Raw genomic sequence first — 27,329 nt, forward strand, 5'->3', positions numbered from 1 at the left:
CGATAACATATTTTTTCTGATCTTTATTAAGATTGACAAGTGTCAAAAGTTCCTTTTTCACCATATTTGTTTCAAAAGAAATGTTTTTTCCGGATAACCATTGAATTATATCGGCTTTCCTCCAAGCAGTCGTAGGCGTCCGCTCGGTCTGCCGTGAATGGTAACTGGCATTATCCATGACAATTACAGACCCCGGAGGAATAAGATCCAACATCTGTGTAAAATACTCTTCGAAAACATCTGCGTTCATGTCTTCGTGATAGTCACCTGTATTTTTAGATTCAAATAAAAGTAAACCGCCATCTACAAAACCACTGGCACTACCTATATGTGTCACTATTAATCTTCGCCCTTTACCTGAAGGTGCCTTGAACCCTGTTGAAAGTCCATCCAAAAATGCTTGTCGAAAACTTTTTACATTTTTATCTTGCCATACTTTTGTTACAGTATATCCCTCGTTGACCCAAGTTTCGTCTAGATAATAAATATTCCTCCCTTCGTCACGGAATTTTCTAATTGATCTTAAGTAGGATCTTCGCCAACAAATAATTTCATCTTTATCGATAAGAACTGACTTCCTGTTCTGCTTTTCCCAGCAAAAATTCAACTCTCGTAAGACGGCCCATAATTTGCTTCTACTGATTTTTGGCAAATCGTTGTCCTCTGAAAGTTCACTTAAAATTTTGTTTAGCGTTGGTATTTCTTTTTTAAAATAAAATGAGTGTACTTTTCTGCGAATGACATTTTTGAAGAAATCATCTATAACGACTTTTGACCTCCCTGTAGATGATTTTGGGGGATTTACAGTATCTTGTTCATTTTTTGTTTCCTTTAAAAGTCTGTAGATAGTCGATTTTCCAATCCCTGTCATTTTTGTTAGCATTAGTGTTACCCGATAATTACCTGAAACGAAATATTACCACGCCCATGGCCGGTTCTTATCTCGGGGTTTTATTACTTTCTTTCATTTCCAAACAGACTATATACACTTTGTCATTACACACCCGATCAGATGAAATAAGTTGAACTGTGCTAACCTAAAGTGAGAACTGCCAAAGCCATTAACTAAATGTAAAATATTATTTGTTTCCTCCAAACATTTTTTAAGAAACAGAAAAATAAATAAAAACCAGGAAATAAACAAGGTGGACCAGCGAAAATGAAACAGTAGGTATTAATTACTCTGAAGAAAATAATTTTTTTTGGAAAAAACAAACGGATTTTGCATTGGAGAGAGACTAGACTAGACGTCGATAATTTAAAATTATTAAAATTATAAATGAGAAGACGAAAACATTCAGATTTTCGAAACAATTATTTTCCTTTATATATACATTTTTTTTGTAGAATAAAATTCCCTACCGATTTCTGATAGTTCTCTGTAAAAATTTAAACGTACAAAAAAGTTATAGAAGAATATTGACAAAGGGTTGTAGTAAAATGAACGCCCTATATTATTTAACTTGATGGGAATATAATAATCGCATACTTAATGAAGAAAAACTAAGCAACAGCACATTTTGCTCAAATTAGTTTACTGGGTTGTGAGCCACGGAGAAAACAAGAAATAAAAAAAGAAACTTTTAACACCCTTTTTTGCGACATTTTTCGTTTAAGCAAGTTTGGTTGAATCGACACCATTTGGGTTCTAGATTATACCCTTGAAGTATGTAACATTCGTTAGGTGACACCCTGTATAGTGATGTTTGTTGTTTTTTTAGTGTGAGATTTTTGGTTAGACAAAACTATTTTCATAAAATTAACCATTGACTCTTGACGCAAGAGTTTATTTCATTATCTGTTGACATTTTTTCAAAGGTGGTAAAATACCCAAAATATAAACAATAAAGTCAAAAAATACTTCATTTGAAAGTGATGTTATAGTAATGTTACCGAATTGGTGTTTAATACCTGAGAACCAATATAAGGTATCTGAATCAAATTTGCTACAAGTACAAAGAGCGAGGAAACCAATCTAATAAAACTAATCTTTAAACCTTTCATAAACCAGAGGCATTCTGCCCCCTTTTGAAAATATTTGCATCGTCTTTTAACGACTAAATTATTTGTCACAGCTCGGTCACTATACTATGTAGGAATGTATTTCAGAATTATCGTATGGGACTCGTCAGCCACAGTGTTGAATTTCAGGATGAAATTATTTTTATAAAATATCTCGTTCAACTTTCGATAAAAGATGATAGTAATAAAAACTTGTTGGAAATTTAAATTTATACAATTTTGATGAGTATAATTTTTCATTCATGATCGATGTTTTTCTATTAAACCTGAAAAAAGAGAGGAAATTAAATTATAGCATTATCTTGTTTATTTTTAAGTTTAACGTATAAATAATCACAAACTGACTTGTAGGAAATAAAAATCTCTACAGCTTGCGTTGTTACTTTGATTAGAGAGCTGCTTGATGAACATTTAACATCGACACTCCTAAAGACAAAAATGTGAATTTGGCCTTCTCAAAAGGAAAAAACTATTTAGTTCCGATTTCACAAATATAAAAAAAACGAAAAGAAAGGTAATTCCGATTTTAGTGAATTACAAAAGCTTTGTTTTGGTTCCGACAGAGAACGGTTCTAGGACGGTTCAAATTAGTTGACCATTCCATTCATAAGAACATCTAACCCAAGACATACTGACAATACACTTGGGTAACTATGTTGAACTGTTCTAGGACTGTCCGCTGACAGAACCAAAACAAGCCTAATAGCTGTTTTACATTGACAATTTATTGATGAATAAATTGACGAAGTTCTTCATGAATGAATTCACGAATTTATTAGTAAATAGTGTGGTTTTACACTGCTACAGACTTTGTCAAATTTTTGACGGATGAATCGGTTTTACCAACGAATCAAAGCAAATAAATTTCAAAAATGTCACCTTTCCACTTATTGTATATTATAATTGTAGTGATACAACAGCGGTACCGTTTTGACACATATTATATAAATATTAGTGTTTGTAAGTAACAAATCAGTAAAAACAATGCAAAACTAGTACGACGCCACACAATTATTTACATATTCCAATAACATAACCTCATTACTGATCTGAGTCTGGAAATCTGGGTTGGTACTTCCGAACTTCACGAAGAAATTGACGAATATTAGAACATGTTCTAATTCGTCAAGAACTTGATGAATAAATTCATGAAGTTATTTGATAGTAGATTTGGTGCATTGCACTTGTCCATTTCTTGATGAAGCGACTTCATGAATTAATTGATCAATAAATTGTCAATGTCATGCATCAACTAGATCAGGAGTACGGATGATACAATATCAAAGAAAAACACGTCTGAAATTATGTTCTTGTGGTGGTGCAGAAAAGTCTTACCCTTAAAAAAGAAAAAATCGAGTTTATGTTGTGGAAAATCATACAGTTCTCAAATAGTTCGGGAATTGATAACGGGAGAATTTTATTAAATAAAGATAATAATTAGATCCCTTTTTTAATATACGGAAAGAAATATATTGTTGAAGCTCATATACTATAATTCTGAACTAAATAAAGTATCTTCTACCAAGAAAACGTTTCTTTCAGTTAAGAAATTTTATTTAGTTCAGGATTTTAGTATATGAGTTTCAAGAATATATTTCTTTGAGTACATATAAATATATTAAACTTGATTTAAAAGATTTTTCGCGTGTAACCAAAGTTGTAGAGAATTAAATTACTGATAAGTTTGAATTTTAGTCAAAAGTTGAAAGTAAATAAGCTAGGTTTTTAATAACAACAATTTCACACTTAAATTCAAGATTCAAGATGGGATTTAGATTACCAACAAACCCCCAACAATTAGGAAGAGAAAATCGTGGTGTCGAAAAGAAAATATGGCAATGTTAAAAACAGCAATTTTGGACCATCAAAGGGAAAGTAAGAAACCAGCATTTTTATCCTAATTTTGGGGTTCTGAATGCGAATATGCTATTTATTTTTCTCACAAACGACGGGAACATAGTCAAAACAGCCCCAGTATGGAGGTGAAAAAAGAATTTATAATTACACAAAGATTTATTTATAAACCAGTTGTTGAGCAACTTAAATCAGACGGTACAAAGAATACCATTCTAACCTACCTTCCTCACCTTATCCCTTTCACCTCTTATGGGGGTGAAAAGGACTATTGTGGACATAAAATCCAATTTCTTTCAAAAAAAATTCTTTAGCGGTCATGGTGGTAATTCAAACGAGAAAAAGGTGCTTTACTACATAGTGTCACCCTTTCACACTCGCATCCTCTATGGAGGTAAAAGCTGTATGTAACTGTTTCAAAGTCAGTTTTTAGAACAAACAAATATTGAATCAATCAAAGTAATAGTTTAATTATTGAGTATCTATCATAATTTTTAATTGTCAGACGCTGTTCTTTAATCCTATCCAAACCCCTGCGGTGGTGCGATTTTACCTCTGTTTTACCCTTTTTCCTATAATCCTTTAAGGCAATGAGTATATTACGTTTGGTTTTCGGTTTAGTTTTGTTGCAATCTATGCAAAAATATGCGGCAAATACAAAAACAATTAGGCTTTGAAACAGTGACATTAGTCCAATTAAATGGGCCTTTAAATTAATTGCAATTTGGTTATCTTGCCTGAATTTTTTATATTATTTTATTTACATATATAAGATAGTTTGAGGTATATAATAACAATAAGTGAAAGTAATTTTTTTTCAACCCCCCGGTCAGGGGTGAAAAAAGATAAAATAAAGGGTTTTTTCAAGACAACTCAAAAGGGAGCTAGAAAAAAAATTTCTTATAAAAGTTGTAGAGCATAAAATTCTACATAAAAATGGTCTATTGACTTTTTCTTGTACCATTAAAATAAACAGAGTTAGGCTGCTAGAAGATAAGGGATGATTTCAGAAATTTAAAAATTCATAAGCTGAAAAATGAATGAATTTTATAATTTTTTTTCAATCTACTCTAGGAAATGTAAACTTCTTTTCAGAGAAATATATAGGTATATTTTTTAATTTTTAATAAAAAAGTTACAATTTCAATTTTTTAATCGTTAACTTTTATGATTTAACACTTTTTTTTCTGTCATTCGATTGATTATTTAAAATAATGAAAAGTTACTTTCGAAATTTTGTTTTACGGTAAAAATAAAAAATCACATTCGCTTTGTGAAATTGTTAAAACTTTTTTATTAAAAATTTAAAAACATATCTTTTTCTCTGAAAAGATAGTTTACATTTTTTAGAGTAGATTAAAACAAATATATAAAATTCATTAATTTTTCTGCTTATGAATTTTTAAATTTCTGAAATCCTTTAACTTCTAGTCTCACTAACTGTTAATTTTAATAGTACAAGAAAAAGTCAATTAACCATTTTTTTTGGAAAAATTTAAGCCCCAAAAACTTTAAAAGAATTTTTTTTTCATAGCTCTTACCCCTTTTGAGTTATCTTGAAAAACCCCTTTATTTTATGTTTTTTCAGCTCTGTCACTTATTGTTATTATACGTATAGCAAAAGTACCGGAACGGCAGAATAACTCGGCGGGAGAGCATTTTAAAGAAAAATGTTAAATACAAAAGTTTCAGGATTTCTCTCTGGCTATCCGATGGTGACCTTGACATTGACCTTGACCTTGAAGATCATTTCAAGGTCAACATTTTTCTCTAAAATGCTCTCCCGCCGAGTTATTCTGCCGTTCCTGTACTTTTGTTAGTTTGACCTTGTGGGGGCCCCAAGGTCAAAAGGGAGGGGTCACTTAAGGTCATATCTGAACGTAAAATTGTCCGCTATTTTCATTTCTGGGGTCAAAAGTATAGGGTCCCATTTGAAAAATCACATTTGACCTTGAAATGATCTTCAAGGTCAAGGTTAATGTCAAGGTCACTATCGGGTAGCCAGGGAGAAATCCTGAAACTTTTGTATTTAACATTTTTCTTTAAAATGCTCTCCCGCCGAGTTATTCTGCCTTTCCGGTACTTTTGCTATACCTTGTATATCTCAAACTAACTTATATCAAAAATTCAGTCAAATTGACCAAAATTGCGATTTAAAGGCCCATTTAATTGGACTAACATCCATAGGAGGTGAGGGTGTGAAAGAGTAACATTATGTATCCATCCACATAAGATCCACTTCTTATTTGTGGAAGGGCGAAATGGGCGGTGACTATTAGACACCTTCATTATAGCTATCTTCCTCTATCGCACGGATTTCTATAACTTTATCGCTCTCACGTAATGGCCGATGAACCATGGGGACTTTCCGACCCTGTACATTCTTTTTTTCACCTTCATACAGGGGTTGTTTCGAGTGTTTTCCCGTCGTTTTTGGGAAAAATAAATAGCATATTCGCATTTAGCACCCCAAAATTAGAATAAATATAAAGGTTTCATACTTTTCCTTTGATAGCCCAAAATTGTCTGTTTTTTAACATTGCTCTTTCAACGATTTTTTTGTATAAATTACTGGGTTATCAGTTTCACACAAAAAACATCTTTTGTCAATTTCTCTTAAAATGGCTAGATTTCAAGTAAGAAGTAAATATAAAAGATTCCATTTGCTTCTCCCAAATTAAAAAAAAAACAGAATAAGGCACCAAATTGATTACATTTGAGAAACCATGAAAGGCAACCATGTTTAACGTACATCATTTTTTTTTGTTCTTATAAGGCGGTGACTCAATTTTTATAAAATATATTTGCGCTGTATATGAGTTCACTCAGAAGAAGAAACTAAGAGTATAATTCAATCCGTTCAAAGTTGCGCAATCGATTTAAAGGAATAAAAAAAGTTTATATACCTAAACGTGGTTGCTGAAACGTTTTGTTTAACACCTTTAACACGCTGTAACTTTTAAATTAAACATTTTTTGACTAATTGTGAGAAGTTAACCTAAACTCAACTGTTTTAATTCAGGAATATGTGGTTGTTATAGGACCACATTATTTCCTTGGACACCGTAGAGAATTAAAATATCTATCATCTCTTTTAAAAATTTTTAAGTGGCAACCCCAAGAGTCAAATTTGTTATAAATGTATGTAAAAAATGTCCGCCTCAGAAGAAAACATTTCTGTGGCGAATGAATATTATTGTTTTGCTTTAGTTGGCCCATCCTGTATGAAAATTTACACTGTGTATTTTAACAGGTCACCTGCCGATTTTGAATAGAAGGCTCTGAAGGCGTCGGTCCCTCCACCACTCTCGCTAGGAACATCGTGCGTGACAGAAGGGTACAGCAGCGTTAAACAATTCCGACCAAGTAATCGCGGACAAACAGCCAACAAAGCCGACAACCGACCGCCCTGAGGATACCCCATCGCCGACAACGTGATGTAACGGTGGTATTTTTAAATGCGAAACCGAGAAAACGGCCGCGGATCGGAAATCGGTGCACCGCCAACTTGATCGCCGTGTGTCCAACCGGCTAATGACTGGGAAGCGAGCGCTAATTATCTGTGAATTATTAAATCGACATGTGACAGTGAAATCTTATCTCGCGAACAATAAAATATCTACGACGGTGTGATGGATGGTTATCGCGGGTCACTGCAGTAGTTCGGTTTTTTGACACGATGTGCAAATGCTGTCAGGAGTAAGTAAAGTAGTTTTTCATTTGTTTTTGGTATTGGTGGGCAGATATTTAGTTTAAGTTCCCATTAGTGTGTGCTAATACAAAAGGTAGCGTATGTTTTTTGTTTTTTTTCTGGTACCTTCATGGCACGCGTCGTTTTGTGTTAATTTTATAACACACTAATGAAAGTGTAATTCATTTGCTAATGACTGCACATCAAATATTTTTACAATTTAAATATAGTTAGATAAAGTTTATTATTTTTTATTATAATATTAATATTACGCATTTAGACATTGAGAAAATGTAAATTGTATAAAGTTTTATCAGAAACTTTATAAAGAGTGGACTAAGGTGAGGTGTTAACAAATATTAGGTACCTATTAGATAAATTAGTGATAGGTACTTATAGCGGAAAATATAACTGATATTACAAAAACTCACTCATTTTTTTTATTTTATTTTTATTTAGACTCTATTGCAATAAACACTCAGTATAGGAAACAACAAAGGCGTTACTTACACTTTGCAGTCTCGTACATTTTTATTATTGTAGATACTGCAACAAATAAATATTTAAAATATTTTAATTAATTCGTTGGTAATTATGTGCCTTTAAGCACGACTGCATTAAAAAACAGAGACAGGAGAATTTAGCGAAATATAGGTATTAATTTTTAGTGAGGCAAGTTTTACAGAGTTTTTCCATTATTAGGTATCCTCTTATGCTCTGTATTCTGATGAATCTGTTAATACACGCCTTTAAAACTTTAACAATCTGTGTCTCAAAAAGAACTTCAAGCGCATATGTAATACAAAATATTTTTAAGTTCGGACGAGGCATACACACCCTTCTTTTTGAATACATTGTTATGTAACGCCCAGTATAATTCTAAATTTATTTAAACGCATTGTCCCTATAAATCGTTATTTTTTTCCAAAACACGGTAATGCATCATTAGAAATAATTTGTGTACAAAATAAAATTTGAATTTAAAAAATGCTGATTTTATTACACAACGGCGTGACTTTTGAGAAAAATATTACCAGCGTATCTTAATATCTGCGCTTCCGGTTTGAGATGAGCTTTATTTTTTCGGATTGAATATTATTTTATTAATATACTGAAATTATTTAATTAAGAAAGATAAAATTTATTAGAGCAAACTAAATAATTAAAAAATTGGCTGGTACCTTTGTTTATTACTGGAAAAACTACCTTAATTTACTAGGTATTTATTTGATTTCTTATTTATCTGTTTTTTTATTTAATTTAATGCAAGAAAATTTCGTGAGAAGAAAATATATACTTTCAAAAAAATATATTCGTCAATAACAAATTCATACGCAAAACATAAAGAAAAATAAATACATAGAAACAAGTTCTCGAATATGGAGGAAACTAATAAACAAAATGAAGGAATTTTAATATCTATGCAAACAGAACACTATTTTCATATTTATTAAAAGTAGATTTATTGAAATCATTGTTTTAGTGATAACATAGTCAGAAAAATAGACGTTTTTTACCTGTGGAATACGCCCATTTCCATCTCCATCATTTCATATAGTGAATCGTTTCTCAAATATAAAATTTTTTTTTCAAAGGATTTGATTAAAATATGTGACACATTTTTCGTCATTTTTTTTTGTTTTTAGACAAAAATGAAGTACCTACACAATATATGATGACGTAGATACTAGATTGTTATATAATTAGTGTTATATTTCTACAGTAAATGTAGATAACTGATTCTATAATTTTGATGCTCATACATTTTCATCTTACGATTCATCTACAGTGTAGTATTTGCGTTGACGTTCCATTGCGATTAAACTCAGTGTGTAACAGTTTTACACTTAAACCACTTTTGACCGCTTTTGACAGTACCATGTATACCGCATGGTAAGGCAACTATAGAATTCCTTCCATTTCCATGAAAATAGTACTTTTTACAGAATTCTGCTTCTGTCACAGCAGTTATCCCCCTCTGCGCCTATATCAAATCAGTACGTCCTCAGCTATTATTTCGAACAATTCCAATGAAACATGAAAAATAATAGAAGTAGTTTCTCTATTCATTGACTTTATTTTATAAGTACCTACTCTATATCTATGTAATATTTTATATTGAATTTTACCAAAGGTAACGACCTTATCGTCCACATAACGAGTAAAAAATTTCTCTTTTTGATTGTTATCACCAATTTACAAGACTATGCCTTTAAATTAATTAATTAATATGAATCATACAATACAGTTCTAAGTCAATAGTGATTATAAAATCGCTGTCAATATAAGAATTTTAAATTAAACAGAAATGAATAAACACATTTTTATTACCCATCGCCAAGACTAATAGAGACTCAGACTCGATATAACTGCAGTGAGACTTTTCAAACACACACTTTTCCATTTTCATAATAAACTGTTCATTCCATCCATAATATTACACATTCACATCTCTCACCACGCATACACAGTAATGGCTGAATCTGTTCTACTGGTACCTACATACTTCGTTAACTGTTCGCGCTTGCGCATTAAGTAACAGTATTATTTAATTTTAGAAATAAGTTTATTATCTAGACGTAAATGTTAGTGTTTGTTATTACATTATTCGTTTCAATCATTAATATTACTTGTATAAAATCAAATATTTAACTTTTCCATGAATGTATTCGTACTTTTGTGTGCTCAACATAATATTCTCCAAACTATTTTTAGTGTGTAAATAATTATTAATTCTGGAAAACGAATATTTTGTAAATGATGAAACTGAATTATTCAATTATTCAATGGATATATACTAATAATATTTGACACTAAACTAAAAAAAATAAAGCTTTCTTCTAGATTCTTAGAAGCAATACTTTTTCTTCGGTGTGGAATATAAAATTCCGTTTCAATATCTTTTTCTACTCGGTAGATATACAGGGTGTTAATTAAGTATGTACAATAAATTCAACAGACTATTATTTGAGTGATTTTAAGACAAAAAGTTCATATAAACATTGGACCGCAGATGCTTCAAGATACAGGGTGTTAAACTTTTGTAAAAAAAATTGCTATTTCGTAAATATCTTAAATACCCTTTACCCAATTTTGTTGTAATTTGGCAGTGTTACTTGTAGCGTTAAGGGGCTAATTTAACCCTAACTTGATTAGATCTATTAAGTCCAGTAGTGTCCTGAGCGGTACCTAATGAATATTTTTCTCAAAAAAAATGTACGCCGCTGACTTTTTTGTAATTTTTATATATTTTTTTTGGATTAAACAACTAAAAATACAACTTTTTTATCTCTTGAATATTTTTCGTATCTTGATTAAGTGTTGGAGAAAAAAAATAAAATCCACTTAATTGCATATCCCTGGACCGCACAAGAAACATTATTAAAAATATTCATTATGATACCGCTCGGAACGCCACTGGACTTGACAAATCTAATCAAGTTACGGTTAACACTACAAATAACACTGCCAAATTACAACAAAATTGGGTAAAGGGTGTTTCAGATATTTACGAAAGAGTTTTTTTTTAAGTTTAACACCCTGTATCTTGAAAACGAAGCATCTGCGGACCAATTTTTATATGAACTTTATGTCTTAAAATCCCGCAAATAATCGTCTGTTGAATTTATTGTACATACTTAATTAACACCCTGTATATAGATGTATTTTCTTTAAAAACAACATTCTCCATCTTTAAAACGAAGGTTTCAGTTGAAATAAATGTTTATAGGTATAAGAAAATATTCTTAAATTTGGAAGAAGAGGGTTCTTTCATTCTGACACATTGTAATGTTACGTTGTAATGTTATACCCTGTATAATAAAGAAACATCTAAATATACAAAGTGCATCGACGAAAACAAAACAGCATTAATATCTCCGAGAAAAATGTGTTTTGGAAAAATGATGAATAGGGCGATTTTGCTTCGGAGGGGGACAATCTTTGACATAGGTACCTAAATTGCAAATATAATAAGTGTTCATGCGTTTTAATTAATGGTGGTCTATTTTTTTAATAATAATTTACGCATTCGCATTTTTTTAATATCGAATAATATTCGATGGTTAGCAAAATTTTCATAGTTATTCCATAATAGCACAAATAAATTGAAAATGTATTATTTAGTGCTGTGGTTATAGACTTAAAAAAATATACGACTTATATTTATTTTATTTTCTGTCTCGGCTTTGATTTAATTTAATTTAATGTATATAAAAATAATATTTATATAATTTTCATTGCCAATTTACTCTCAGTGTTCTTTGAACAGGCAAATATTGTTTTCGGCAGTACTTATTCATAAATTTTTCAGTAACGTGGGCAATTTTTCTTTTTTTTTGTAAAACTGTCACAAAACTAAACATTTCAAAAAACTTTTTTTAAACTGCTGACGATTACTCAGTGTCTACTAAAGCTTTTGATTTGAAATTTATAAATAAAAATGGGTATTTCTGCCTATTTCATCAACTTATCAAACATACTCCCTATTTATATTTAGTGTCGACAGCTTTATTTATCAAAAAATGAACTGGCCAGTAGCCACGCTATGACCGACTTTTAAGTGAGTGATTTGTATCTATGATTCACGGATATATCTTCTAGTATTGTGAGTCATTGTACACAAATATACAGGGAGTTCCTAAATAAGTGTTCCAAAATTCAATAAAGAAAAGGTCAATCATTTATTGTACAAACCCTTTACTTTTAAACCTAAACCTGACTGGTATAATTGTACGGATTAAACACGTAGAATGATAGTTTGCGTTAGCGTAGTTGGTTCATACCCCATTATCCTAACTTTTTATGTCCATTAATATTTAAATTTTGTCAGAAAAAATTTGAAAAAGTAGGTATTTTTTTTGTGCAAAAAGAGGCTCTTGTTGAATATCGCTATGAGCTATAGTTTGTGAGGACAATAAAGGAACTGTTACAGACAGACACACTGTTTTTTAATTTTCATAAAAAAGTAATATTTAAGTAACATCTTATATTTCCTTCTACAAACGTGCATTATAATTTGAAAACACGCTGTAAAAGGAATACATTTCTAATCTATTGTACGCCCGAAAGAAATAACAAATAGTGTTATTTTTACGGAAAGCGTTTATTTAAGTAGTTTTTATGATCGATTGTTTATTTTTAGCTTTTGAGCAGTTGAGTGTTTTATAATATTAGGTCTTGAAAACCTTAACAAGTAATTAATTATTTAAGATGAATATGATATTCAATGCTGTTCTCTCATAATGACAATGCGAAATATAATTAGCTTATTGTAGTATTAAAATTTGGGAAAATATTTTACATTTTGTGTTGTACATATTGCTTATGATTGAAAAATATGTCTGTGCATTATCGATCTGATTTTAAGCATTTTTTTGATATCAAGTTAATGATTTGCTAAAAAAAATATGTTATATTGCATTGACCTTGACAGGAGATGCGTACCTACTTTACGAAACAAAGATATAAATATGTTAATCTTCGTGTAGAGCAAAATTAACGCCTATAATTTACTTTACATTTAATATTCAATATGGTAGCAATATAAAATGATAATTTTTGATATTTTGTAATCATTAAAAATCATGCTGATGTTAAAAAGATGATTATATAAACACTCAGTATTTTTAACAGACGTCTACAAACTCATACGTCATATGGAATTAAATCGTTAATTTCTGTTTTTATATATTTTTTGTATAACTTTCGAATACACATTTTGTTATTGTTTGTAGAAAGCAAATCAGCATTGCATTTTTGTATATTATATTTATTTAATTTAATAAAATTTTTAAATTTATATAATTTACAGTTTATTTATTTTATTATTTTTACTAATTAATTAAGATACTGACTACCACATTTTGTTTAATTTAGATATAATATATAATGTTAATCGCCATATTAAACCTTAGAAACCTTCAAGAAACGGTATTAAACAAAACAAAATGAAAGATGCACATAATTCTATTTTAGTTCTATTTTACTGGAAATTTTTATTTTAAAGAAATGGCTTTTAACGTTATGTAAAATCTTTACTTCTCCTAAATTTGAAAGTTCAAATTCGAACTATTCACTTGTATTAGAATATAAGTTGTCAGTGAATGTTATTTTTATACCATTTCCTGTGAATTAGCATGTGAGCAGTTCCTCCAGATGAGGGCTATACTTAATCTACAGCGTTATATGCCAATTAAAGAGTAAAAAAACATTTTCAAACGCTTGACATCCGCAGTGATAAAATATTTGTGATAAACCTAACTGAACTTGAAAATTTTGAAGTATAAATAAAAACTAGGTCAAACGGTGTTAATGACACAAATTTCGAAGCTGGGATCTAAATTTGACAATAAGATCGGATGAGGACTGCATACAAGTAGTAATCAGCACAGAGACATTATTTTAACCTTTTGGTGTATCTACATTTTCGATTTTATTTTCTTACAGATGTTCGACTTAGTATATTTTACAACAGGTATAATAATTCAAATGTCATCTTTTATATTATAATATATGTATATTATTATATTTCATTTCGGGTTGGAAATACTATTTTTTCTACTTATATATAATTTTATATTCAATTTCAATGCTCAAAATTTTGTCCGATTTAAATGAAATGCATAAAAATAAAAGTATTCTATCGTCTTTTCTCACAGGGTTATAAGTACTAGGTATAATTCAACAATTAAAATATAGTTTCTGTTAAATAGGCCTTAGAAATACCACATAAAGAAAAAGGTCATTGATAGATTTTCCTTGGTATTGTGTTTTTTGTTTTTTGGGTATCTGCTGTAGAATAAGATGAGTATTATGGAACTTTATTTTATCTTTTATCAATAATTTAGTGACTAGACAAGGAAAAATATTCTCTAAAAAAATTTCAAATTCACTCAATTTTACTCAATAATATATAGATTTCTGTACACATGTGAAACTATTGCAACAGAAGTGAGTGAATGGGGTGGGGGAAGAAGGGAATAGTCAAAGACAACGCACGACAACCGTAGAATGGGATGGGGATATTCAATAATGAGGACATTTACTCCGATTGAGCTACAAGTACACCAAATACGAGTTTATATGCAGAATTTATTTAATTGGTACCAATATTTGAGTGAAAGTATTCAGTTTTAGTTCAAATGTTATCACAAATTAGTAAAATTATCAAAATGCTCAATATTGAGTGAAAATGTATTCAGTAATTTGACTACTCCGTATCTTTATTGCTTTCACTCGCGAAGTAATATATAACTCTCACTGGTTTTAAAAAATTGAAGATTAATATGGAATATGTTTCTATGTTAAAATGGTAAAATACAGTGTTATTCCATATTAGTAGCTAAAGGTATTTTTTAATTAGTTTTTTGATTAATTTTATTTAAATAATAGAGATTAGGAGATTTTTGACAGATCAATAAGATGTTTTATTATTTTCTCAATGTTAAGTGTTATCCTATATTAGTAGCTACAGGTGTTTTTTAATTAGTTTCATTTAAAAAATAAAGATTCATACAACAATCATGTTTATGTAATTTTGCATTTTACTCTTAATCGATAAGTTAATTTGCTATTTTCTCATAGTTAATATTTCACACAACTCTATATACAGTGTAATAAAAAGTATGGTAAAATTGCTCGAACTTTCCATGGTAAACTGTTGCCATGGAAATTTTACTTGAACATTCCATAATAACAGGTTACCATGGAAAATTGGTTGGAGGAATTGTACGATACTTTTTATTACAGTCTATTCCATAATACCCTATGCTTCATGTTTTCCTATAAAAATACCTTTTTAAGACGTTTATATAAATTTTATAATAAATCCTGACAAACCAAAGTTTTTCCTTACAAAAATGTCTCAAGGGAGAATATTCACTTTAGATTTTCTCATTTATTTGTGAAAATATGCTGGCCTTAATTCAAAGTAAATTGGTATAATATAAGTAGTAAGGATTTTATTCTTCTATTAACATTAATCATTGACCATGTTATTTCCGTCGAACTTCATGAAAGACAAGAACGTATTTTGAACATCAGCTAACGTCGCAATTTGTTTCCTAACACCTTTTATTTGCATTACAATCTGACAGTTTTAAAATCCTGGTATAATTTCTGTTACCATTAATTTAAAAAGTTACGACCTCAATTATCCACACAATATAAATAATTTAAACACTTATCTACTCATTTCACAAGGATTCAACTAGCATAATTAAAATATATGTCTTTATAAACAATGTTTAATGCAATTAAACCAGAACAAACTTTCAGACTTTATTGATATATAAACGAATCCCCTAATGTGAAAATAAACAGAAAGTCATTTTCTCAAAACAATGTTTGACTTCTCCGATTTTATTTCAAAACCAAACAATTTGTGCAACATAAATATAAATCAATTTTGATAGCGCATACAACATTTATAGTGCGACAAAAATAAATGGATTTTTGCATATGAAGGTTCTCAAATGTGTAGCATTTTCTGTTCCTCGTAAAACCGTGAGTATACTTCAGCAAATGACAATGACATTGAGAAAGTAAATATACAGTATTTTCCATGAATGGAGCTATGATAAAAACCTAGGGAAGAGAAATAATTAAATATCCTGAATGAATTAGCAAATTTCCACAGCTAGACGATATAATTAATTAAACGAATAGTTAAATCATTGTTTCAAGGTTTTTCTCGAAAGAAAAGATTAATTTTACTATAAATCATAGTAGGAACTAACACTTCACACTATATATAGACATTCAAGTCAGGCAAATTTCCAGAAAATAAATGTCATTGTATTTTAGGAAATTCACTTGTAACGAGTGGGAAAATATCTCATATTTAATTATTTTTAGTTGTTCGAGGCAAACAATATTATTGTATTAAAAGGGGATTTCCAATTTTTCAATTAAGACTTAGGGATTAGAATACAGGCATAGTTGCGATGAAATTTCTATGATTCACCTAAGTAGGAAGATTTATTTCTTTGAAAGTGTTTTTTTGCTATAAGAACTGATATGAAGAATTACAAACAATTAGAAATCTGAGATGATAATTAAGATTTTAAAAAGTAATATATTTTAGAAGGTAACCTTACCTTATAAGTAATTTATCTTAGGTAATTTTCAGAGAAAATTGTCCGCAATACCATACAGGGTAGCCCATCGAAAACGTACCGCAAGGCATTACAGGGTAGTAAAGAACTTTTCGGCAAATTCCAAAAACAGGTAAAGTTTGCTTCTGAGGGGGACAACTTTTGGCGCATAAAGCATAGCAAAATCTTCAACCCCCTAAGTGGGGGTGCTATCCCCTAAATTTTTTCAAATGGGAATGGGGGTCAAGTGGGGGGTCATTAGAAAGGGCTTTTAATTCTCTATACATCGATTCTTACTTTTTGAAAATTGATTCATTATTTTAGAAAATATGCAGCTTTGAAAATACGAACAATATTTTTGACGAGAAATGCGAAAATCGATTTAATTTTACTTCAAAACTTACGGTATTAGCTTGGTAAATTCTTTTAAAAAGAATTCGCTGTAAAAGAGTGATATTCATTCGAAGTGTAACTAAAATTTTTGATGGTGTATTATATTATGTGTAATATATTACAGATCTCAATTTGTCTCTTTTAATGGAAGTAAATCTTCATGCTTAACCATGAATTACGGAGTCCCACAAGGATCTGTCCTTGGACCTGTACTGTTTCTCATTCATATAAACGATATATCAAATTGTGATAGCATTTCCAAGTTTATCCTCTTTGCGGATGATACTACGATCCTAAATAGTGCAGATCAAGCCAGTGTCCTTCGTATAATGTTCAAACAACACAGGATAACGTTAAGCAGTGGTTTTTGGCAAATAAAATGTACCTCAATCAAAACAAAACTCAATCTATTTTGTTTACTTTGCGTTATGTGCATGATGAGTTCACCAATTGCGCCTCGCAAGTGAAATTTCTCTGAGTGAACATTGATCGCCAAATGTCTTGGAAGCAACATATTGACGAGTTATCTAAAAAACTATCTAAAAAATGTTTCTGATCAGAAGCCTTGTTAATTCTGTTTCGATAAAAACATTGCTGTCAACCTATTATGTTTTTTTTCACTCACGTCTGTGCTATGCTATTTTGAACTGGGGTCATTCTTGCCAAGCAGATAAATTTTTTAAATTACAACGCAAATGTATTCGCATTATTGCTGGGTTACCCTATACAGTGTAGGAAAGTACCGATGGTCTATCAGAAGTTACGTGAGAGCGATAAAGTAAGCCATAGAAATCCATGTGATAGACAAGGATGGCTATAATAGTCAACGCCCATTTCGCCCTTCCACAAATAAGAAGTGGATCTTATATATTTCTCCAATCATTTTGAATACTGTATGTTGAAAACAAAGAACTTTTGGACACATATTTAAATATCTTTTTTAATTTGTAAGTAAATTTTGCCATTGAAGTTAATATTAGTGAGATACATATGACATAAAATAATTAATAATGGGATTTATCTCTACTTAACTACTTATCAGATTTTCAGACAAGTAATTGTTGTGCAATTTACGTTAAAGGCGAAAATATTTCTACAGGATTAATTCTAGACACTATCACATTTATCCCCGTCAAACGTTATTGTCATGAAAACAAACTTTAAAAATGTACATGTATAATTTATATGTCTGATATTTTAAATTTATACAGTAGTTAAGATAATAAGTATAATCCTAACAAACTGACGTAAGTTACCAAACAGGGGCATGGTTAAATATTCCATTAATATGTCAAAGCTAAAAGGATGTAGAGATGTACTGATATAATATTTGAGAACAAAGAACTAGATATAACAGAGGTATTTAGTTATTTTTTACTAGTCTTGATAACATTGAGATTATGTTTCCAAACCTTTTCCATGTGTGTTTTAGAAACGACCTATTTAGTTCCAGAGTATTTATTTATATTTCAGATTAGTTTCAGTTTATTTTTCATGGAAAATCATCATTTGTATTAGGAAATATCGGATGTAAATATTGCAAACAGTTATTATTGCTTGTGTATTATATACATAAATATGCATCGGAGAATCACAGATTCCTGGACTCAAAATGGCCGATTTAGGCTAATTCCAATTCTTCCTCTCCTTAATATTCTCCCTCTAGTTCATCTCACTTTTCGTATATGTATATTTGGTTACCTGATCTAGATGGTAGTTTTTGGTCTTTCCCTTAGTGAATTCTCTATAGGTTCCGAATCTATTATGTTTTATATTAGTTCATGTGTGTCTAACCTAACCTAACTTAACCATATCAGCCTTTGTATTGTAATGTATCTCGTAATGTCTCCATCCATTGAATTTCATATTTCATGATTCCTGAGCGTTCTAAATTCTTATTGTAATTTTATTTTTGGTCCTAGAATTCTTGTTATTCTTCTTGTTTAACCGTTCGTATTGAAAGATCACGAAGAACATGTAAACATCAGAAAATGTACCTTTCCTGTTTTGTCCAGCAAATTTGTAAAGATACTCAATAAATGTGATTAATGCATTGTTATTAGTTTCCTAAAAGCATTTTGCAGGATGTGATTATGTTTATAGTACTGTAAGCCATTTTCTGTATGTTCCACAGGCGTGCAAAATTCAGAAAACGTAAGATAAACATGCGTAGTAAAAATATGCTTTTTCTTCTTATTTTTGAAGTATTATCGGTTGTCTTAAACCCTGAAGAAAACTTATAACTGGTACAGTGAAGAGATATTGTTTCTAATTCTAAATTCTAAAATGCTGAACAATATTTCTTAATTTATCCATTGCTATCAAAAATTTTTTGTTAAAGTGCGAATAAAAATTCCCAAAGGTACAAACTAGTCCTGTTCCTATCTGACAGAATTTGAATATCTACAGACGTTATTCACATAACATTCGATCTTTACTTTTGTTCCTTCAGAAAAAAAATGTATAGTTTACATATTTAAATACAACTCTTCCTCAGTAATGATATCAGGTTTGATAGAACTATCTATAAAGGGAGATACGTTCTAAAGAAAATACTAACAATAAAGTCTTAAGCCCTTTTAGCAATATAATAATAATAATGCATTTATTTTCCTTTAAGACATGTGTACACATATATAGGAATAGTCAATGTTACTTAACCTAAGACGACAGAAATTCATCTACAGAATAAATACACCTGTCCACTAAAAATAACTTTAAAAAAACTGGATTCGCTTTAGTTCTTCTGGCAGATAATTGAAAAGCTTCAAACCAAGAGAGTTAGGACAATTTCGTGATATATTAAATTTATATAGGGGCATCCGGAAGTCACCATTTTGACGCATATTAATTGAGTGAATGCCCCTATTCATTTTGAATGTTGCTCGATTTAAAATATATATATACAGTTCAAAAATTAATAATCCTGTAAGAGTTAACACCCCAAATTCCCTAAACAAAACTGTGCACGTGTGATAGCTTGGAATACCCGCAATATTCAATTGTTTTTCTAACACAGTACAGTTTTGAAGCTATGAGAAATTTTCCTATAACTTTGACCCATACCATTTTATTCTAAGTATGAAAATAAAAAAATAAGGCGAGGGGATAGAATTTTATTTGAATAATGTAATTACATATACAATTTTTTATTTTTATATATTTGTTAATAATTATTATACTTACTTATGTGCGTAAGACGGTGTTTACGTTTGTTTTTAGTATATTCAAGATTCAGAAAAAATATAATCGTCCAATCATTTATTTTCGAATTACTATTTTTTAGTTTAAAATAAAGAGAAAGTTGAATATATTTATTGATGACAATGTTGTTGTAGATAATTACTAGTAAATGAAAAAACTTAACTGATAATAAAAATATGCATAATCGTAACTAAAGCAGGGAGCCTATAAACACTTTACTTTGTTTTTTAGAATCCCTTTTACTGTCTTTTTTTGCTCTTTTGACTGTTAGGCGTCAAAATTATTACATAGTCTAGCGTCTTGGTTTAATATCCTTAACAGGAGCTAGAGGCTTTATAAATCGAAGCTTGTGAAGATACAAGGAATCATAAATTAATTAAAAATATTTTTCATTTTTATCATCTGATACTTCTTAGTAGTCACTCTCACTTTGCATTTTAGGTGTTTTTCTCATCGGTTTTGAATCTAAGGAACATCAACTTTGCTTTAACTTATTGGATTAGCATTTTAGTTGTTTTTAGTTCATTTCCACTGTCTTTCTTGCTCTTTTATATATTACTGTTAAACCTAAGAAGTACGGTATAATTTGGTCTCTAATAATTAAAATAGCCGATTTATGCAACTGACTAGGAACTCGTACTCTGGGTAATAAACAGCTAATTGACAAGGTTGACGTTCGTACGCAGTCTTCGATGATACCGCGATGATACCGTGCATTCATACGGCATAGTAAAATATAACTTTCAAATAAATATCTTTATTTAAAATCGAGCACGCCGTACAGTTTTCTATAATTTTTACATTAGTGAAAATATTTGGAAAATGAAAATTTATTATTCTTTCCAGAACCAATATTTCTGTACGGCATAAGGTTTTTATGTCTTATATTTCCAATATCTGTCTTGGGTCGAAATGCCGTCAATTTCTATTTAAACTGGAAAGTTTGATTTTCCGCTGACAACCCATGTGCCACGGAGAATTGACGGGATAGTGCTCAAATGTTTTCTTTTAGGTTGTAGTATTTAAGTCATAGACTCTTACGGTGCCTAAAATTATTAGGAAAATTTTCCTATCTGGCTTTTAGTATAATAGAGCTATGTTTCGGTTTACTATGCGATTAGAAATAATTCGAAAGATGATTTTCGAGTTTGTTGTCAGTTTATACAATATCATTTCATCAATATGCACGTGTGGTGAAGTTTAACTTCAAACACAACCTATGATGATACCTTTGGCTAATGTGTTTGACATACTCTTCCATAATTTCTGGATTCGCAGATTTTTTAATTATTTCCAAAAATACATTTTGTTTCAGTCCAATGTATTTGGATAACTATTTGGTATCTAAAGCAGCTATTAAAAACTCAAATCTAATGCAAAATATGTTGGGGTTCTCTGTAAGAAAGACGCTTTCTTAATTTAATATTGTAATGCAGTGGACTGCTAAACGGTTTGGAATAGAACACCCTATTCATTCAATAGTTTTGTACCATTTTTTACATGATATGTGTTTTATTTGCAACTTCGTATATCCTTCGTCTGAAACAGGATTACATGCATTACAAAATACGTTTTATAATAGTATATTTTTCTTTATAGAGAATTTAAAGATTTGTTTAGTAAATTTAGTAGCGGAAAACATACCCACGCACTGGTTCCATGACAATCTTGACTATGTAAAGGTAAATAAATTAACCGTGATATTGTGCAAACTATCAGATTAAATATATAACATGAATATATCACTGAAATAAAAAGGGAGGTATAAAAAATGACAACTATAGTGTTCAATTAAAAAAAAAAACAACAGTTTGATTTATATCTCTGAAATACAAGATTCAATTATATACTTTCTTGGAATTGTAAGAAAATTTTCTAAACCTTTGATCTACATCATTTTTTCCTAGAGAGAAAGGCAAAAAAGAGGGGTCGAATTTTATATGAATACCCCTGTATACAGGGTGATTCAGTCATAATGTCTTCAATTTTAACCACGTATTCGGAAAGCCTAATAAAGACAGAAAAAAAAATTCACGACCTTTTAAAAAATAAACAAATTACCTTTTAACTCCTGTTAACTCGGCGCCCTAGTTCGCAACTAGGAATGCGCCGGCTGGCGGACTGCAAACCGTTCAAACGTTGAAGAGAAACAGCTGATTTCCCCAGTCGCCTTGAATTTTGAAATTGGTGTCAAAATCAAAGTGCAGCGGATCCTAACTTTATTAACAAAGTGCTGTGAACGGATAAGTGTTTTTTAGCTGTACTGCTATTTTAAATAGGTTAGTACCATACTCTTTGAAAAGCGATAAGTCATTAGATATACATACTTTAAATTAAATTATTAATTAAACATACATAATACTAAAAACTCATATTCAATTATAAAACAGTTAAAACTATAACAATAATAAAAATGCTAAATAACCTAACATTTGAAAACCATTATTATCCTTATACATTTGTTTTTATTAATAAATACATACCTGTTAATATTTAAAATGTGAAAAAATATCTTATTCATTCATATTATGTCTAGGTAAAAAGGTCTGTTTTTGTTGTTCACTATTAAAAACGCAGTAAAAACTAGGTTAGTGACCACCGTCAAGATTCAGTCTCGATAAACCTTTGTAGATCAGTGGTCAAAAGCGGTCTGAAAAGGAGTTTAAATAATGATTTGAAAATATTTTTTGTATATGTATTTTAAAATTTTGTAATAGCGTAATATTATTCTTCTAATTTTCCCAACATTCCTTAAAATTAATAACATTATGATTGAATCACCGTGTATAATAAGTTTTATTTTTTAAGAAATATTTTTTTATAAGCACCAGTTTACTATTTTATCCCTTCGAGAACATCTAACACGCCACTGCTGCGGACATCAATAGTATTTTAAGTTCAATGCAAAGGTGTGGCCGTATACACATTGATTTTTTTCACCTGAATAATGCCATTAAATTAACCCAGCATCGCGTAGAGGTTATACACATCTGAATGACCTCTTTCACGGCTTCACCTTACTCGCCCGGTCGACCTTATCGCAACATAATCATAAATAATTAAAGTGGAGTGCGTACAATAAACTTCAATTGATTTATAAGGTCTGAGTTTTATCGTTCATAAATTTTAGCTTAATACACGTATATATAAATTGATTTATATAAATAAGAGATGTCAGACTCAATTTCGCAGGTACGTCTATTGTTTTTTTTTTTGGCAGAGTAGATTATAAAAGATCCCCTTGCTGTTATTGAATTCGAAATATATTGATAATTTGATGATTTATTAGTATGAAAAAACATACACGGTGTTGAAAGATAGTAACAGTTGTCTCCTAGTCACAGGCTCCAGGAAGCCTATGTAGGCGTGTAAACATATAAAGGCGTACCTGTACAGACAAATTTGAGGTGGTTAAATGTATAAGGTATAGGCTAAATTACAGGTCACCAAACACAGGAAAATCCCTGAGTGCAAGGCTAAATTAAAAAGAACACATTCAGGATGACACTTACACTTGGATTTTTAACAGAATTAGTTTAGCACCACGGGACTGGTGCGGACTTGGTTGAACTGCTGTGGGAATCTGCAAACTAAACATTTATTTTAATATTGTTAAAAAATAATAACTAACTTAGATGTTTCGTTGCTCTTTATATGTATTATTATTATTATTGGGTAAGCTTAAATAATTTCCAAATTGCCATCAATAATTGTACTCTTGCATATTTTATCGCATCAGTGCAGTTGGTATCTATCCGATTCAAGTGAAACAAAACAAAAAAAAACCAGTAAAAAAATATACAAATGATTCTCTAGCCCTAGCACGTTATTATCTATGTCCACTGCATATAATAAATATGTAGGCGTGAGGAGTTATACCTTTACTATGGATTAAGTTAACTGATCAAAAGACGATCTGAAGTTATGAGTAGTATGAATTAATTTATGAAAAGATGGTGTAATAATATAAAACTGATTAAATTAATATTTATAAACAAAAAAATATATAAAAAACATTTTCATTTGAACTTTATTCCCTAAATATACAGGGATGGCCAAAATTACGGAATAAAATTCATATCTTTTGAATAAGGTAATTTTTTTGAAACGCCGAAACACGTTAACTGATTTAGATTTTTTCCCATCCTTCGGTTATATAATAATTAATTTTTCTTCAACCCCCTAACCCCCAGCTACCCCTACTTTTTTTTTCAAATGGAAACATAAGGCATGAGGGGACTCGTTGAAAAGCTTATAGAAAACCGAATCCAGCCATACCAAATAAACAAGTTTTATTTTTTCAATAACAAGTTTTTTTTCATTTAGAAATTGAAACAACTAGATAATTTACAAAAATAAACTCAATGTCGCAAATGCTGAAAATGTCCTCCATTCACTATTTGGCATTCTCCAAGACGATAGTAAAAGCTGTCCACAGCATTCTGAATGACTTCAGCTGGTAAATTATGCATCTCCGCCCTAATCTTGTTCTTTAAATTCTCAATATTATCCGGTCTGTCCTGGTAGACTCTTTCTTTCAAATATCCCCAAAGAAAATAATCCAGGGGTGTTAAGTCGGGGGATCTTGGCGGCCATTCAACTGTACCCCGTCTACCAATCCAGCGATTTGGAAACATTTCATCTAAGTATCTTCGAACATCAATACCAAAATGTGGGGGAGCGCCATCTTGTTGGAACCAAATTCTTTCATTCGGTATATCTGGATCAATTTCATGAGGGAAAATCACAGCTAGAGCAGGTATCAGGTCAAATGTTAGGAAATCCAGGTAGCGTGCGGCAGTAAGATTTTCTTCAAAAAAGAATGGGCCCAAGATTCTGTTGTTGATGATACCTGCCCATACATTAACTTTTTGTGGATGCTGCGTATGCGATTCGCATGTCCAGTGTGGATTTTCCTGGGACCAAAAGCGATAGTTGTGCCTGTTAACCACTCCATTTAAATAAAACGTAGCTTCATCCGAAAAAAGTACGTCTCGTTGAAAACCATTATTGTCGTCACACCGTCTCATCATTTCCTCACAAAATTGTAATCGCCTATCATAATCGTCTTCCAAAAGCTCTTGGACAAGACATACCTTATAGGGGTGGTATTTCTCTTGTTTCAGAAACATTCGAATTGCAGTTCGAGAAGCATCGTGATTGCGGGCCAATGAAACAGTTGAAGTATGAGGATTTTCAACAAGTTCTAATGCAATGTCTAATTTCTTTTCTTCATTCAAAGCACGTGCCCGTCCAGTTTTGGGCAAAGTCTGTACTGTACCGTGTTCCTCAAATTTGTGAAATATTTTACTAACTGTCCCTTGCGAGATTTGGTTTTCGGGATATTTCGCATTAAATAAATCGCGCACTTCAGCCTGACTTCTTATTTTGTCTCCACATCCAAGCAATATCAAGATTTCGATGCGTTGCCTTTCCGACAATACCATTGCAATTCAGTAAATAACTTGATTTTGACACAATAGTAACGTTTCGAACTCCAATTTACAACTAAAGCGAAAAATTAACCAGAAAGCCTGGCAAGTAAGTGGTGCCAAAAAAACGCAACATAAAAAATATATCTTTTTTGCGTTAGCAGTGATAGGTACAGTTTCAAATTCTTTATTTTATTCTGTGCAAATTCATGGAGGATAACACTGAAGATAATTAAATTTTATTTCACTTGTTAAGTAGGTGTTTTATACAACCCTAAAAACCTTGCTATTGAAAAAATAAAACTTGTTTATTTGGTATGGCTGGATTCGGTTTTCTATAAGCTTTTCAACGAGCCCCCTCATGCCTTATGTTTCCATTTAAAAAAAAAGTAGGGGTAGCTGGGGGTTAGGGGGTTGAAGAAAAATTAATTATTATATAACCGTAAGATGGGAAAAAATCAAAATCAGTTAACGTGTTTCGACATTTTAAAAAAAATTAACTCATTCAAAAGATATGAATTTTATTTCGTACTTTTGGCCATCCCTGTATACATTCAGCTGACAAGAAACTAAAATTATACCACAAACAAATAACTTTAACATTTTTTTTATATAAACATGTTTCCAAAAATGTTAGGATGTTAAAGTTTAAAAGAATTACTAAAAAGGTCGGCAAACTCTGCTGACGCGGAGTTGTCCTTTTTCTCATGCCGCGCTGTGCGCGGCATGAACACCGCTGCGCGGTGCTTTCCTCGCCGGTTGGTAAATATGTATAACATTTTTTGGAACACCCTGTATATAAAAGTCATCAACATCGTAATCTCATAATTATCGTTCGAAGTTCAACACAATATTTTTAGACATCCTGTGAATAAAAACCTATTAGAAAAGTTATATTTTCTTATGGAAAGATTTAAAAATTAAACCCCATAACGAAAATAAAATACGGTAATAAAGTAAAAAAGAATTCTTTAAGGATCCTGTGCGAGATTCGAACCGTTTACCCCGGGTTGAAACGCGTCACTTTTACCGCTGAGCCATCATGGCCTCTACATAGACTTTGTCCGTATAGGTATTTGAATTCCCGTTCATAGCCGAAGTAAACAAAAATTTTCGTAATGTTAAAAATTGCATTTTTCTGCCGTAAAATCGTCCGTGGAGGATTCGGAACGGTATAAAACATAAAAATAATCGCCGGAAAACGAAATCGGAAAATTCAGTTTCGACAATTCTGACGTTTCTACCGCGGTGACACTTTGTGTCAAAATAATCTTAATCTCGTCTTAAATTTTGTTACATTTGACCTAATAAAAGTTGAGGGCGATATAGATGAGAGAGAACGATGCGACGCGACAGCAGAAAGGCGTCCCGGTAGCATATAGAGGACGTCGTCGGGTCTCGGGAGCGGCTTGTACGCAAAGAGAAAAGTTCCGGCTCCCTCTCGGAACAAAGCGCGGGTACCGACTGTATCCATAAAGGAAAATATGACGCCGCGAAAATAGCGTTTTCGGTGAAATAATCCCGGCTTTACAAAATAATCTCGTGGCGACGAAGAAAGGAAGAAACTCTCGCGTAAAAGCTGAGCGAACCCTCGATCGGTCCTCGAAGTATTTTAAATCGACCCTCAAAACATCCGTC

General features: G+C 31.0%; 1 protein-coding gene across 4 annotated transcripts in view; it reads left to right on the plus strand.

The window, feature by feature from the left end:
• LOC108906214 overlaps window positions 1–27,329 on the plus strand; it is an 80,344-nt gene that overhangs the window by 34,029 nt on the left and 18,986 nt on the right. For 2 of the 4 annotated variants that reach the window (XM_023454811.1, XM_023454812.1), the window contains exon 2: window positions 7,130–7,575. The exons of 1 other annotated variant lie outside the window; for it this stretch is intronic. In XM_023454811.1, coding sequence (XP_023310579.1) covers window positions 7,556–7,575 — 20 coding nt within the window. In that variant the 5' untranslated portion in view covers window positions 7,130–7,555. Of the gene's footprint in view, window positions 1–7,129; window positions 7,576–7,612; window positions 7,662–27,329 lie in introns of those variants that run through there. One more of the 4 variants, XM_018709427.2, reaches the window with a different exon arrangement.

Source organism: Anoplophora glabripennis, unplaced genomic scaffold (assembly GCF_000390285.2).
Source record: "Anoplophora glabripennis isolate ALB-LARVAE unplaced genomic scaffold, Agla_2.0 scaffold390, whole genome shotgun sequence".
Classification (NCBI taxonomy): domain Eukaryota; kingdom Metazoa; phylum Arthropoda; class Insecta; order Coleoptera; family Cerambycidae; genus Anoplophora; species Anoplophora glabripennis.